This window comes from Anomaloglossus baeobatrachus, chromosome 3 (assembly GCF_048569485.1).
Source record: "Anomaloglossus baeobatrachus isolate aAnoBae1 chromosome 3, aAnoBae1.hap1, whole genome shotgun sequence".
Taxonomy (NCBI): Eukaryota; Metazoa; Chordata; class Amphibia; order Anura; family Aromobatidae; genus Anomaloglossus; species Anomaloglossus baeobatrachus.
Genome location: NC_134355.1, coordinates 472347377 through 472360529, shown reverse-complemented (window position 1 = coordinate 472360529; position 13153 = coordinate 472347377). Strand labels below are relative to the sequence as shown.

General features: G+C 48.9%; 1 protein-coding gene across 1 annotated transcript in view; it reads left to right on the top strand.

Annotated features, from left to right (window-relative positions):
- LOC142296679 (actin-like protein 6A) overlaps nucleotides 1-8819 on the top strand; it is a 43773-nt gene extending 34954 nt beyond the window's left edge. The window contains exon 14 of the mRNA XM_075340597.1: nucleotides 7236-8819. Within this exon, the coding sequence (XP_075196712.1) occupies nucleotides 7236-7313 (78 nt within the window). The 3' untranslated portion in view covers nucleotides 7314-8819. The remainder of the gene's footprint in view (nucleotides 1-7235) is intronic.
- The last annotated feature ends 4334 nt before the right edge of the window (nucleotides 8820-13153 follow it).

Below are 13153 nucleotides of genomic sequence, written 5' to 3'. Positions count from 1 at the left end.
CTAGGCAAAATATTAAATAGAACATGAGGTTCTTTTGTTACCATTCTGATCAGATTGTATTAAGCCCACTGCCACGTCACGGCAAACCTCTTGAGTGGGTCCCTAACCTGACCTTTTTGTGTGGCACCGTGCACCGACCACCGCCGTAGCGACAAAGCGCCAGCAGGGCGGGCGACCTGGCGCCTCACAGCACCCATGCTGCAAGGCAAAGCCCCCAAGGCTCCAGGCCGCGCCGCCCCACCGACACCTCACCACCACAACAGCAGCCACCACACAGCACCAGCACACAGTGAGAGGAGCTGTGCACTCACCTCCCACTGGCTCCCATATGTGAACTGGGAGCAAAAAGAAGGCTGACCCCTCTTGCAGTTTCCTGCTGATTAAAATCACCTGTGCCAAATGGGGAGAGTGCAGATCCAAGCAAAAAAAAAAGAGGGGGATAGAATGTTGTATAACACACTATGAAGAAAAAATTAGATCAATGTATTTTTGGGATGTGCGATCCATGTCTTTTCCTTCATAGTGTGTTATACAACATTCTATCCCCCTCTTTTTTTGCTTGGATCTGCACTCTCCCCATTTGGCACAGGTGATTTTAATCAGCAGGAAACTGCAAGAGGGGTCAGCCTTCTTTTTGCTCCCAGTTCACATATGGGAGCCAGTGGGAGGTGAGTGCACAGCTCCTCTCACTGTGTGCTGGTGCTGTGTGGTGGCTGCTGTTGTGGTGGTGTGGTGTCGGTGGGGCGGCGCGGCCTGGAGCCTTGGGGGCTTTGCCTTGCAGCATGGGTGCTGTGAGGCGCCAGGTCGCCCGCCCTGCTGGCGCTTTGTCGCTGCGGCGGTGGTCGGTGCACGGTGCCACACAAAAAGGTCAGGTTAGGGACCCACTCAAGAGGTTTGCCGTGACGTGGCAGTGGGCTTAATACAATCTGATCAGAATGGTAACAAAAGAACCTCATGTTCTATTTAATATTTTGCCTAGCGGCTTTTAGATCAATGTATTTTTGGGATGTGCGATCCATGTCTTTTCCTTCATAGTGTGTTATACAACATTCTATCCCCCTCTTTTTTTGCTTGGATCTGCACTCTCCCCATTTGGCACAGGTGATTTTAATCAGCAGGAAACTGCAAGAGGGGTCAGCCTTCTTTTTGCTCCCAGTTCACATATGGGAGCCAGTGGGAGGTGAGTGCACAGCTCCTCTCACTGTGTGCTGGTGCTGTGTGGTGGCTGCTGTTGTGGTGGTGTGGTGTCGGTGGGGCGGCGCGGCCTGGAGCCTTGGGGGCTTTGCCTTGCAGCATGGGTGCTGTGAGGCGCCAGGTCGCCCGCCCTGCTGGCGCTTTGTCGCTGCGGCGGTGGTCGGTGCACGGTGCCACACAAAAAGGTCAGGTTAGGGACCCACTCAAGAGGTTTGCCGTGACGTGGCAGTGGGCTTAATACAATCTGATCAGAATGGTAACAAAAGAACCTCATGTTCTATTTAATATTTTGCCTAGCGGCTTTTAGATCAATGTATTTTTGGGATGTGCGATCCATGTCTTTTCCTTCATAGTGTGTTATACAACATTCTATCCCCCTCTTTTTTTGCTTGGATCTGCACTCTCCCCATTTGGCACAGGTGATTTTAATCAGCAGGAAACTGCAAGAGGGGTCAGCCTTCTTTTTGCTCCCAGTTCACATATGGGAGCCAGTGGGAGGTGAGTGCACAGCTCCTCTCACTGTGTGCTGGTGCTGTGTGGTGGCTGCTGTTGTGGTGGTGTGGTGTCGGTGGGGCGGCGCGGCCTGGAGCCTTGGGGGCTTTGCCTTGCAGCATGGGTGCTGTGAGGCGCCAGGTCGCCCGCCCTGCTGGCGCTTTGTCGCTGCGGCGGTGGTCGGTGCACGGTGCCACACAAAAAGGTCAGGTTAGGGACCCACTCAAGAGGTTTGCCGTGACGTGGCAGTGGGCTTAATACAATCTGATCAGAATGGTAACAAAAGAACCTCATGTTCTATTTAATATTTTGCCTAGCGGCTTTTAGATCAATGTATTTTTGGGATGTGCGATCCATGTCTTTTCCTTCATAGTGTGATATATATATATATATATATATATATATATATATATATATATATATAACAAAAATCATACATTAACTACACAATACGTAAATTCTAGAATACCCGATGCGTAGAATCGGGCCACCTTCTAGTCTATATATATAATTGCCTTATTCTGTCTGTCTGTCTGTCTGTATGTCTTGCTCCAAAATTCTGTCCTTACCGCGACAAGCGTCTCATTGGCCGCTCGCCTCACCTCGGCTCCGCCCCCCGCACGGATTGGCCGCTCGCCTCGCCTCCGCCCCCCGCACGGAGTGGTCTCTCGCCCCAGCTCTCTGCACGCATTGGCAACTCGGCCACGCCCCGCCCCCCCTCACGCATTGCACACTCGCTCTGGCCCCGCCCCCCGCACATATTCCCCGAACCGATACGGAGCCCCGACTCCCAGGTGAGTGCTGTACCCCCAGGAGCCCACATCAGCGTACGCCGCCAACCCAGCCGACACATACCCTCGCATTGCTGGGGTTGCCGGCGTATGCTGGTGTGGGCTCCCGTGCGAGCGGGGGGCGGGGTACGCTGGTAACCATGGTACACCGAGTAATATTGTGTAACATGGTTACCAGCGTACACCGGCTCCCAGGTAAGCGCATCAAGGTCCTGCAGCGGCGGAGCACACACACATTCACACACATAAGAACAGACACACACACACACCCACATCAGATCACACTCACTCTCACACACACATCAGATCGCATCAACTCACAACATCCCGTGATATCGCTTGCTTCTCGGCGGCGATACTGTGCGTGCAGTGACCTTCCAGGACCTGCCGGAGGATCACATGGCAGGAAGCATGTGGTATCTCCGGATGTTGTGATTGTGTGAGCGCGTATGTGCAATATCGTCAATGTGTGTGTGTGAGTGTATGCGATCGGGTGTGTGCGTGTATGCGATCGGATGTGTGTGAGTGTGTTCTGATGTGTGAGTGTGTGTGTGTGTGAGTGTATGCGATCGGATCTGTGAGTGTCGGCAGAGGAGCACGGCGTGCAGCACAGCTGCTGGGACCGCCCACCGGTGGGCACAGGGAGAAGTGGGGTGTGTGTGGAGGGTATGCAATCAGATGTGTGCGTGTATACTGTCTGATGTGTGACTGTGGAGAACGATGGGGGGTGCACAGCATGGGGGATGGAGCACGATGGGGAGTGCGCAGCATGGGGGATGGAGCACAATGGGGAGTGCGCAACATCGGGGATGGAGCACGATGGGGGTGCGCAGCATGGGCGATGGAGCACGATGGGGAGTGCGCAGCATGGGGGATGGAGCACGATGGGTGCGCAGCATGGGGGATGGAGCACGATGGGGAGTGCGCAGCATGGGGGATGGAGCACGTTTGGGAGTGCGCAGCATGGGGGGATAGAGCACGATGGGGAGTGCGCAGCATGGGGGATGGAGCACGATGGGGAGTGCGCAGCATGGGGGATGGAGCACGATGGGGAGTGCGCAGCATGGGGGATGGAGCACGATGGGGGGTGCGCAGCATGGGGGATGGAGAACGATGGGGGGTGCGCAGCATGGGGGATGGAGCACGATGGGGGGTGCGCAGCATGGGGGATGGAGCACGTTTGGGAGTGCGCAGCATGGGGGATAGAGCACGATGGGGAGTGCGCAGCATGGGGGATGGAGCACGACGGGGGGTGCGCATCATGGGGGATGGAGCACGATGGGTGGTGCGCAGCATGGGGGATGGAGCACGTTTGGGAGTGCGCAGCATGGGGGATAGAGCACGATGGGGAGTGCACAGCATGTGGGATGGAGCACGATGGGGGGTGCGCAGCATGGGGGATGGAGCACGATGGGGGGTGCGCAGCATGGGGGATGGAGCACGATGGGGGATGGAGCAGCATGGGGGATGGAGCACGTTTGGGAGTGCGCAGCATGGGGGATGGAGCACGTTTGGGAGTGCGCAGCATGGGGGATGGAGCACGTTTGGGAGGGCGCAGCATGAGGGATGGAGCACGATGGGGAATGCGCAGCATGGGGGATGGAGCACGATGGGGAGTGCGCAGCATGGGGAATGGAGCACAATGGGGAGTGCGCAGCATGGGGGATGGAGCACGACGGGGGGTGCGCAGCATGGGGGATGGAGCACGATGGGTGGTGCGCAGCATGGGGGATGGAGCACGATGGGTGGTGCGCAGCATGGGGGATGGAGCACGTTTAGGAGTGCGCAGCATGGGGGATAGAGCACGATGGGGAGTGCGCAGCATGGGGGATGGAGCACGATGGGGGGTGCGCAGCATGGGGGATGGAGCACGATGGGGGGTGCGCAGCATGGGGGATGGAGCACGATGGGTGGTGCGCAGCATGGGGGATGGAGCACGTTTGGGAGTGCGCAGCATGGGGGATAGAGCACGATGGGGAGTGCGCAGCATGGGGGATGGAGCACGATGGGGAGTGCGCAGCATGGGGGATGGAGCACGATGGGGGATGGAGCACGATGGGGAGTGTGCAGCATGGGGGATGGAGCACGTTTGGGAGTGCGCAGCATGGGGGATGGAGCACAATGAGGAATGCGCAGCATGGGGGATGGAGCACGATGGGGAGTGCGCAGCATGGGGGATGGAGCACGATGGGGAGTGCGCAGCATGGGGGATGGAGCACGATGGGGGGTGCGCAGCATGGGGGATGGAGCACGATGGGGGGTGCGCAGCATGGGGGATGGAGAACGATGGGGGGTGCGCAGCATGGGGGATGGAGCACGATGGGGGGTGCGCAGCATGGGGGATGGAGCATGTTTGGGAGTGCGCAGCATGGGGGATAGAGCACGATGGGGAGTGCGCAGCATGGGGGATGGAGCACGATGGGGAGTGCGCAGCATGGAGGATGGAGCACGATGGGGGGTGCGCAGCATGGGGGATGGAGCACGATGGGGGGTGCGAAGCATGGGGGATGGAGCACGATGGGGGGTGCACAGCATGGGGGATGGAGCACGATGGGGGGTGCACAGCATGGGGGATGGAGCACGATGGAGGGTGCGCAGCATGGGGGATGGAGCACGATGGGGGGTGCGCAGCATGGGGGATGGAGCACGATGGGGGGTGCACACCTCCCCCCAAAACACACACACCACCACACACGCACTGCACAACACACCACAAACACTGCCCTACACAGACACCCACACACACAGACAACGCCGCACACACACAACACCCAACACACAAACACCGCGGCACACACAAATATACGCACATACCGCTTAACACACACATTGCACAAAACATACCTCCCCCAAAACACACACACACACACTTCACACAAACCGCACAACACACACACACAACACTAGACACACAGCGCTCCACAAATAACGCAACACATGCAACACACAAACAACAACGCTCTCATCCCCCACCACACCCATATAACACCCAGAACATGTACAGCGCCTTACACAAACACTTAGTAACTACACACAACAACATCTATATATATATATATATATATATATATATATATATATATATATATATATATATATATATATATATATATATATATAACAAAAATCATACATTAACTACACAATACGTAAATTCTAGAATACCCGATGCATAGAATCGGGCCACCTTCTAGTTCTTTATAAAAGTTTAAAATAAGCAATAAATTTCGTTCAACTTCACAATTGTGTCCCACTTATTGATTCTTCACAATAAAATTTTAATTTTTTATCTTTGTTTGAAGCCAAAATGTGGGAAAAGGTTGAAAAATTCAAGGGGGCCGAACACTTTCGTTCGCAAGGCACTGTATATCCATATGATTTGCCTAAAGTGTTTTTTTAAATCTATTATTTTTCTATATTTACTCAACTGGATCCAGTTAAAAATACTTAAACATATTTAGTTATTGAATATCTTCAAGTGCTGTAAATTAATCGGGTCATTGGCCTATCTACATCCTTTGTTATAAGGGCAGATTTTCACGGTGTAGCAGGCACATGGACAACATTAACTAAGAAGCTTACACTAGTTTTTAACAAACTGTGTCAAAGAAAAATCACAATGATTATTATTCTTCTTAGGCCTCATCCAGACCTGTTTTTATTATGAATGAGAAAAATGGACCGAGTTTCATCAGAGTTTCAGCAATTGTTCACTGAGGATGGGAAAAAAAGCTTCTCCACCTTCTATTTTATCAGTCCATGAAAAACAAGCAGTACAAAGAGTAGATGGCATACGAGTGCTGTCCGATTTTTTTCAAGAACCCATAGACTTGCATTGCCGATTTGATCCGATACTAGGATGAATATAGGAGCCTCTGCAGTTTTGCACGGACCGATAAAAAACAGACGTATGAACAGCCCCCTAAATGGTCAGAGGTACAAGTGCTATCTGTTAATACATGAAAAACTGGCATACAAATAAGCCCTTACTCCCTAAATTTGAAAAGTGGGTTGAGTCTCCATGGAGTTGCACTTTATCAATATTTTTGATAGCCTGACAATACATTTTAGCCTAAATCTATTTATTTTTCTGACTGTTAGTTCCCAATACATTAATTTTATTAGGAGGTAAGCACATCTAAATACATTTGGCATAAATCACTGTTTCCGTTCCTTAGGCTGGCCAAAAACTACTGGTTCTCATAAATGCTGACCAATGAGTTGCATACTTCTGGAAAATCTTACTAAAAAGGTCTGCATGCAGTCCCAACCTAGGCTATGTACAGACGGAAATATTTTGGTCAGTATTTTACATCAGTAATTGGACTAAGGAAAACACGGGCATCACTTCTGCATTTTTTTGCTCCACTCCTGGCTTTGGCTTACAAATACTGATGTAAAATACTGCTGTGTGAATGTAGCCTAAATGACAACATCTGCAAGGAGTTTCTATGTTCTCCCCATGATTCTGTTGGGTTCCTCCTGGTACTCTAGTATCCTACCACACTTCAAACACAGTGATAGGGAATTTGGATTGTGAGCCCCAATGGGGACAGTGATGATGATGTCTGTAAAGGGTTGTGGAAACTAATGATGATATATAAGTGAGTAAAATAAATCAATACATTGAAAAATCACATTCTGTAAACTCTGTTTTACCTCCTTAACAAACATTGGACAACAATAGGATTGGCCAACCAAAATAATAGTGTAAAATGGTGACAAACCTAGTAATGGGTTTTTTTTTTGTTCTTATAGGGAACCTTTCAAAGCTGGATATCAAAAAAGGAATATGAAGAAGAAGGAACACAATGTGTGGAGAGGAAATGCCCTTAAGGCCGAATTGGAGAACTCAAGAAATCATTAAATGGGTTGTCTGGGCTTTTTATTAAATGTAATGTGTGTATCTAGGCTGCAGAATGCTGACAGTTTGTAATATACTCCCTGTCAGCATTCTGCACCGTTCCCTGGACACCACACTTGGTGATGTTACCATCTCTCTCCTGATTCTGGAGGAGTTGCTTACACCCCAACTAGAGTTTTTCTGTTCAGAGACTAGTCACAACTGAAGCCAAGACCAGTCTTGTCACACCCTCTTCAGTTCCCTGCCACCTGCTCACTGTGGGTTAGGCCTCTATCACACGTCAGTGATTCTGGTACGTATGTGCTAGATGTTTTTACATAACAGAATCACAGACATACGCAGACCCATTAAAATCAATGGGTCTGCGCACACATAAGTGATTTTTCACTGACCGTGTCTCCGTGCGGTGTACACGCGTGTCCGTGATTGCCGCACGGAGAGATGTCTGTTTTTTTCTGGCATCACTGATGTCCCACGGACCACACTATGGTGAAAAACAAGTGCCAGAGAAACACAGACATTGAAAATAAAAAACATTTTTAACTCTCCTTCTCCAGCCTCAGCTTCAGAGCCATGTTTATTCTCATGCATGTTCATGTATGTTCATGTATTCAGGAACAGCCAACCCGGAAGTAGCTGCAGCGGGAGCGGAAACACAGCAGAGCCGAAGAGTTCAGCACCACGGACAGCAGGAGCGGGAACAGGTGAATTTATTTCCATGGGCAATCACGGATGACGAATCACGTATCACGGATTGCACATGGACAAACCACGTGTGCCGTAAATCACAGAGCGACGTCTGTGTTTTTCACTGAAGTGTGAAACAGGCCTTAGGGAGACCAGAGAGCAGGGAGTACGGCTGTCATCACTCTGCTCTGTCTTTTATAATGGGCTATGTCACAGGACATATCCTGTCCTCATCACAGGCTGCCTAGACTCTGCCTACAGCCCCCATTATATCCTGCAACAGCTCCAGTGCCTGACACATGGCCCAGTGCACACACACACACACTCCCTGCAATCTCTGTGGCTCTGTTTTGCCCAGCAGAGATAAAACAAAGGAGGTGATAGGAAGGGAGCGCTCTCCTTAGTTAGGGTACCCTCAGCATCACTTGGTGTGGCCGCACACACTCTGGAAAGGAGCATGTCAGCCACATAGAAATACATGCAGCTCACCTGCTCCTGTCAGCAGAGAAGCCAGCCACGCCGGGCGTTGCGTTCTGATACTCATGCGAGTTATACGCTCGTGTGAGTCCAGCCTTAATGGGAGATCGGAATTTCTGATCTAGCCAGGCAACTCTTTTGTTCTCCCAGCACTTCCTGCCTATGATGATCTGTCTTATCTATAGGACTGATAATAGCATTGATACTAGTAATGTAACACTATTTATGAGCTGATCAGTGACCACCCATGTAGAATATCTCCACTACTATGTACAAAATACTACTTAATTAATAAATGAGGACATGCAACAGAATAAGAGTATATATTTTGTGAACTTGGACTGATTTTCTTTTTCTACATAGTAACGTTTGTTGCATCTTATCCAAAAAAAATCCAAAATAACAAGAATTCTGATGATCCACAGCCCTGGCTTTTTGTTTCATACGTAAGTGGGGCTTTACACGCTACGATATCGTTAATGTTTTATCGTCGGGGTCACGTCGTTAGTGACGCACATCCGGTGTCATTAACGGTATCGCAGCGTGTAACACTTACCAGTGACCTTACACGTCTTTCAAAGTGGTGAAAATCGTTCACCATGGAGAGGTCGTCCTAAAACCAAAAATTGTTAATGGTTGTTTAAAGATGTTGTTCCTCGTTCCTGCGGCAGCATACATCGCTGTGTGTAAACCCGCAGGAGCGAGGAACCTCACCATCCCTGCGTCCCGCCTGCAATGAGGAAGGAAGAAGGTGGGCGGGATGTTCGTCCCGCTCATCTCCGCCCCTCCGCTTTGATTGGCTGGCCGCTTGGTGACGTCGCCATGACGCCAAACGCATCTCCCCCTTGAGGGAGGGATTGTTCGGCAGTCACAGCGACGCCGCCGACCAGGTAAGTGCGTGTGACGCTGCCGTAGCGATAATGTTCGCTGCGGCAGCGTTCACACGATATTGCATGCACGACGGGGGCAGGTGCTTTTGCGTAAGCTATTGCTAGAAATATAATAGCGTGTAAAGCCCGCTTTAGAGACAAGTGTTTGCCTCCAAATGAAAATCTGAGTTATTGGTAATTATGTTTTACCCTTTCAGAAGCTTTTGCCTTTGAGCTCATGAGCTTTACTTGCCTGGATCCAGCACCGAGTCTTTGCTGCTGCTCTTGGCATATCTTGTGCTGATGTCACATCGACAACCTGGCAGCAAATAAGTGACCTCAGTAACTTGTGCCATCTATACCAGTAGAGCCGCTGAGGACAGTTACTTTGTGCGGTGCTGTCATGGGACATCAGTTCTGTAGTCCATAAGAGTCAGTAGTGTACACTCCATGCTGGAACCAGTAAGCCATAGTTTGTTTTTTTTAACTGCTACAGGAAATTAAAGGAAAAGTTTTTCTGAAAGTGGATAACATCTTTTAGTCTCTATGGAGTCAAAGCATGTCCGATGTAGTGCAATAGAGACACAGACATGCACGTGTTATATACTTACATAAACACATTCATACCTGTGGTGGGTTTATCCAGTTATTTAGTTAGATAAGAAATCCAGGAAAATAGCTTTTATCTTCTGGTCAGATAGTAGAAAACATTCAGTTATTAGTGGTTCTCCTAATTGTCTTACTGGCACTGACCACATAGAGAAAACATGTGTAATGTAGTACTTTGGAGTCAGGAAACATAGGCATTAGGAAGTGCAGAATAGATCTGATGTACACAATGTAAAGAGAGTGCATCCATCACATGAATACACCAGCGCTCACCAGTGACTGATAGCTGGCTGTATACAGATAACCAGAAAGCAGGGGCAGACATAGCGGGCCCATTACCAGTTACAAAGCAAGTGGAATTGTGCCTTATGAGGTGCTATTCTGTGTCTGCAAGTGGACAGCAGCCTGGAAGCTATCGGCTGAGAGAAGCAGGGAGATGCTCCACTCATGAACACACCTAAAGTGATGGCATGATGATTCTAGTGCCAATTTGTGTCTTAGAAAACAAGTTCTGCTGCAACATGCACATTTTCATTTTTTCCGCTTGCTACATAATAAAAATCTACATTCAGAAAGTGAAAGCGAGCTTTTGTACATGTCTTTCCTTTGAATAACATATGTGTTGCATGTATTTTGGTTAGTACTCCATCTATATACAAGTGGTGCCCACTCCATTGTGATTTTTTTTGGTATTTTATGAACATTCCAATTTGCCAAACAAAAAAAAACTTGTTTAGACTAATAGGAAAATGGTCCGTCTCTATTGCACTCAGCAAAAAAACTCTTGAGCTCTCCATGATCTGAACTGCTGTGCCCACATGCAAAAATATCAGGCACTCCAAATTTGGCCTTTAGATGTAAGGTTTTTTTTTTCTTCATCAGCGTGCTGCATCAGATTTTTACCAATTCCCCCCCTTGTATCCATTTTTTACTATGTAGGTGGCATCTGTTTTTGTTTTTCTCATATGCACCATAGACTATGTGAAAATGTCACACTTGATTCAGACCTAAAGGTTTTTTTATTTTTATAAGTACAGTTTGGAATTTTAGTGCTGAAGTGCACATTTATTGCTGGCTTTTTGTTTTTCTTCATTGAATTGGTCGGTGGCTGACCCCCACCATGCTATGCACCCCAATTTGGGATGTATTCCATCTGTCTAGATTTTGGCGGTTGGTGACTGTTCACATTGTCATCAGGCCCTGTCCACAGGCTATTTACTTCATGCAGCATTTGCTTGGACCTGTCCCGCCCACAGCCATGTCTCAGTCATGGGTACGGGATTGAAATAGACTAGGTGAGTGCTGCTGAGAGCAGTTCTACTATTCATATGTGAGGCCGTATGGCACATTTTATAAAAATATTTTAGTGTAGGACTGCCTCAAATGAGATTTGCCGTGACGTGGCGAGACAGCTCAAGAAATTGCAATTTTTTGCCAAAAATCTCAAAAATTTTTGTAAGTACAGTTTGGAACTTTAGTGCTGAAGTGCACATTTAGTGCTGGCTTTTTGTTTTTCTTCATCCATTTTTTACTATGTAGGTGGCATCTGTTTTTGTTTTTCTCATATGCACCATAGACTATGTGAAAATGTCACACTTGATTCAGACCTAAAGGATCCAGACAGGGCTGCCACAAGGCATTTCAGGGCCGCATACTGACAAAATTCAAGCTCCCTTGAGACTCTGCCCAAGCTCCATCCCAGCTCCGTCTCCACCCCTCAAACCTTCCATAGTCTCACTGCTACTCTTGAGAAAACTCCACTTCTGCATCACATCCTCACCAACCACACAAATGCTAACAGTTCCAATCAAACACCATCTGCTGGATATTATAGATATATATATATATATATATATATATATATACATATATATATATATATATATATAGATATACACACAAACACGCACGCACGCACGCACGCACACTAGCTAGCTAGATGATTTAGCATCGTTACAGAACTTTTTGGGTGGGGTCTTTTTTTATCTATTCCTCATCTTTAATTAAATATTGTGCAGTGGCAGCTGCCATCAGACCCATGGCCGCTGCATTTGCAGTGCTATGTTCACGTTGTAATTAAATCTTCAATAACATGGCGCCGAATTCAGTGCATGCCCATACTACCAATGCCGGCAATATTTTATTGAAGACACTGTGTCAGCGACTATCACCTAAAACAAACTGGTGACTGGTGATATTCAGAGACATTGTATTTAATAAAAAGGCACCGGAGGTGGTAGTATGCGCACGCGCTGACTCAGACGCTATTTTATCGAAGAATTCAACTACAACGTGAACATAGCACTCAGCACTCACCTGTGAAACGGCTTCAGACCAAAGGACACTTTCAGCATTATATAGTAAATTAATAGAGAGCAGCAGCATGTGGTGGTTGGAGCAGGTAACGTCATGGAATTGTCTGCATGTGTGTGTGTATTGGCAGATAGCGGTAACGTGCAGTGGTCGGCGCAGATATAGTCAGTAAATTGGTTGAGTGTGTATTGGCAGATAACAGAGAGCAGCAGCATGCTGTGGTCGGTGCAGGCGATGTTTGTGAATGGCCACGTGTGTATTGGGAGATAACAGAGAGCAGCCGCGTTTGGTGGTCGGTGCAGGTGACGTTTGTGAATTGTGTGTGTGTGTGTGTGTGTGTGTGTTGGCATATAACAAGAGAGCAGCAGCGCACACCCTTGTGGTCGGCGCAGTGTCGTCAGTGACCTCGGCCAGGCCCGGAACAGCTGTACCTGCTTCAGCAGCTCCTCCACCTTCTGCTGCATGGACGTCCTGGTTTGAGACACCACTGCCATCCTCTTTAAAAACACAGCACCGTGCAGCCTCCATGGAGGCCCCGCGCACCCCAGTGCTGAAGCCATACCCCTCATCCTGCAACCCCAGCCCGCATAGCCCGTGCCCTGTATCATAGCACGCCGGTCAGCAGCCTGCGTACATGTGCAGCCATCTACAGGACACATGATGTCTGTACACTGCTAACCTCCTTCACCATGATTCGTGTGATGTGGGCAGGCGGTCCCTCGCCTCTCCCTTTCCTCACCATGATGCTAGTGTGGTGACGGCTGGCGAGTGCATAGTGCTATGCTGACGTCAACATACCACTGCGCATATGCCAGCTCAGCTTCAAACAGAAGGACGCGTTCAGCGTTACATAGTGA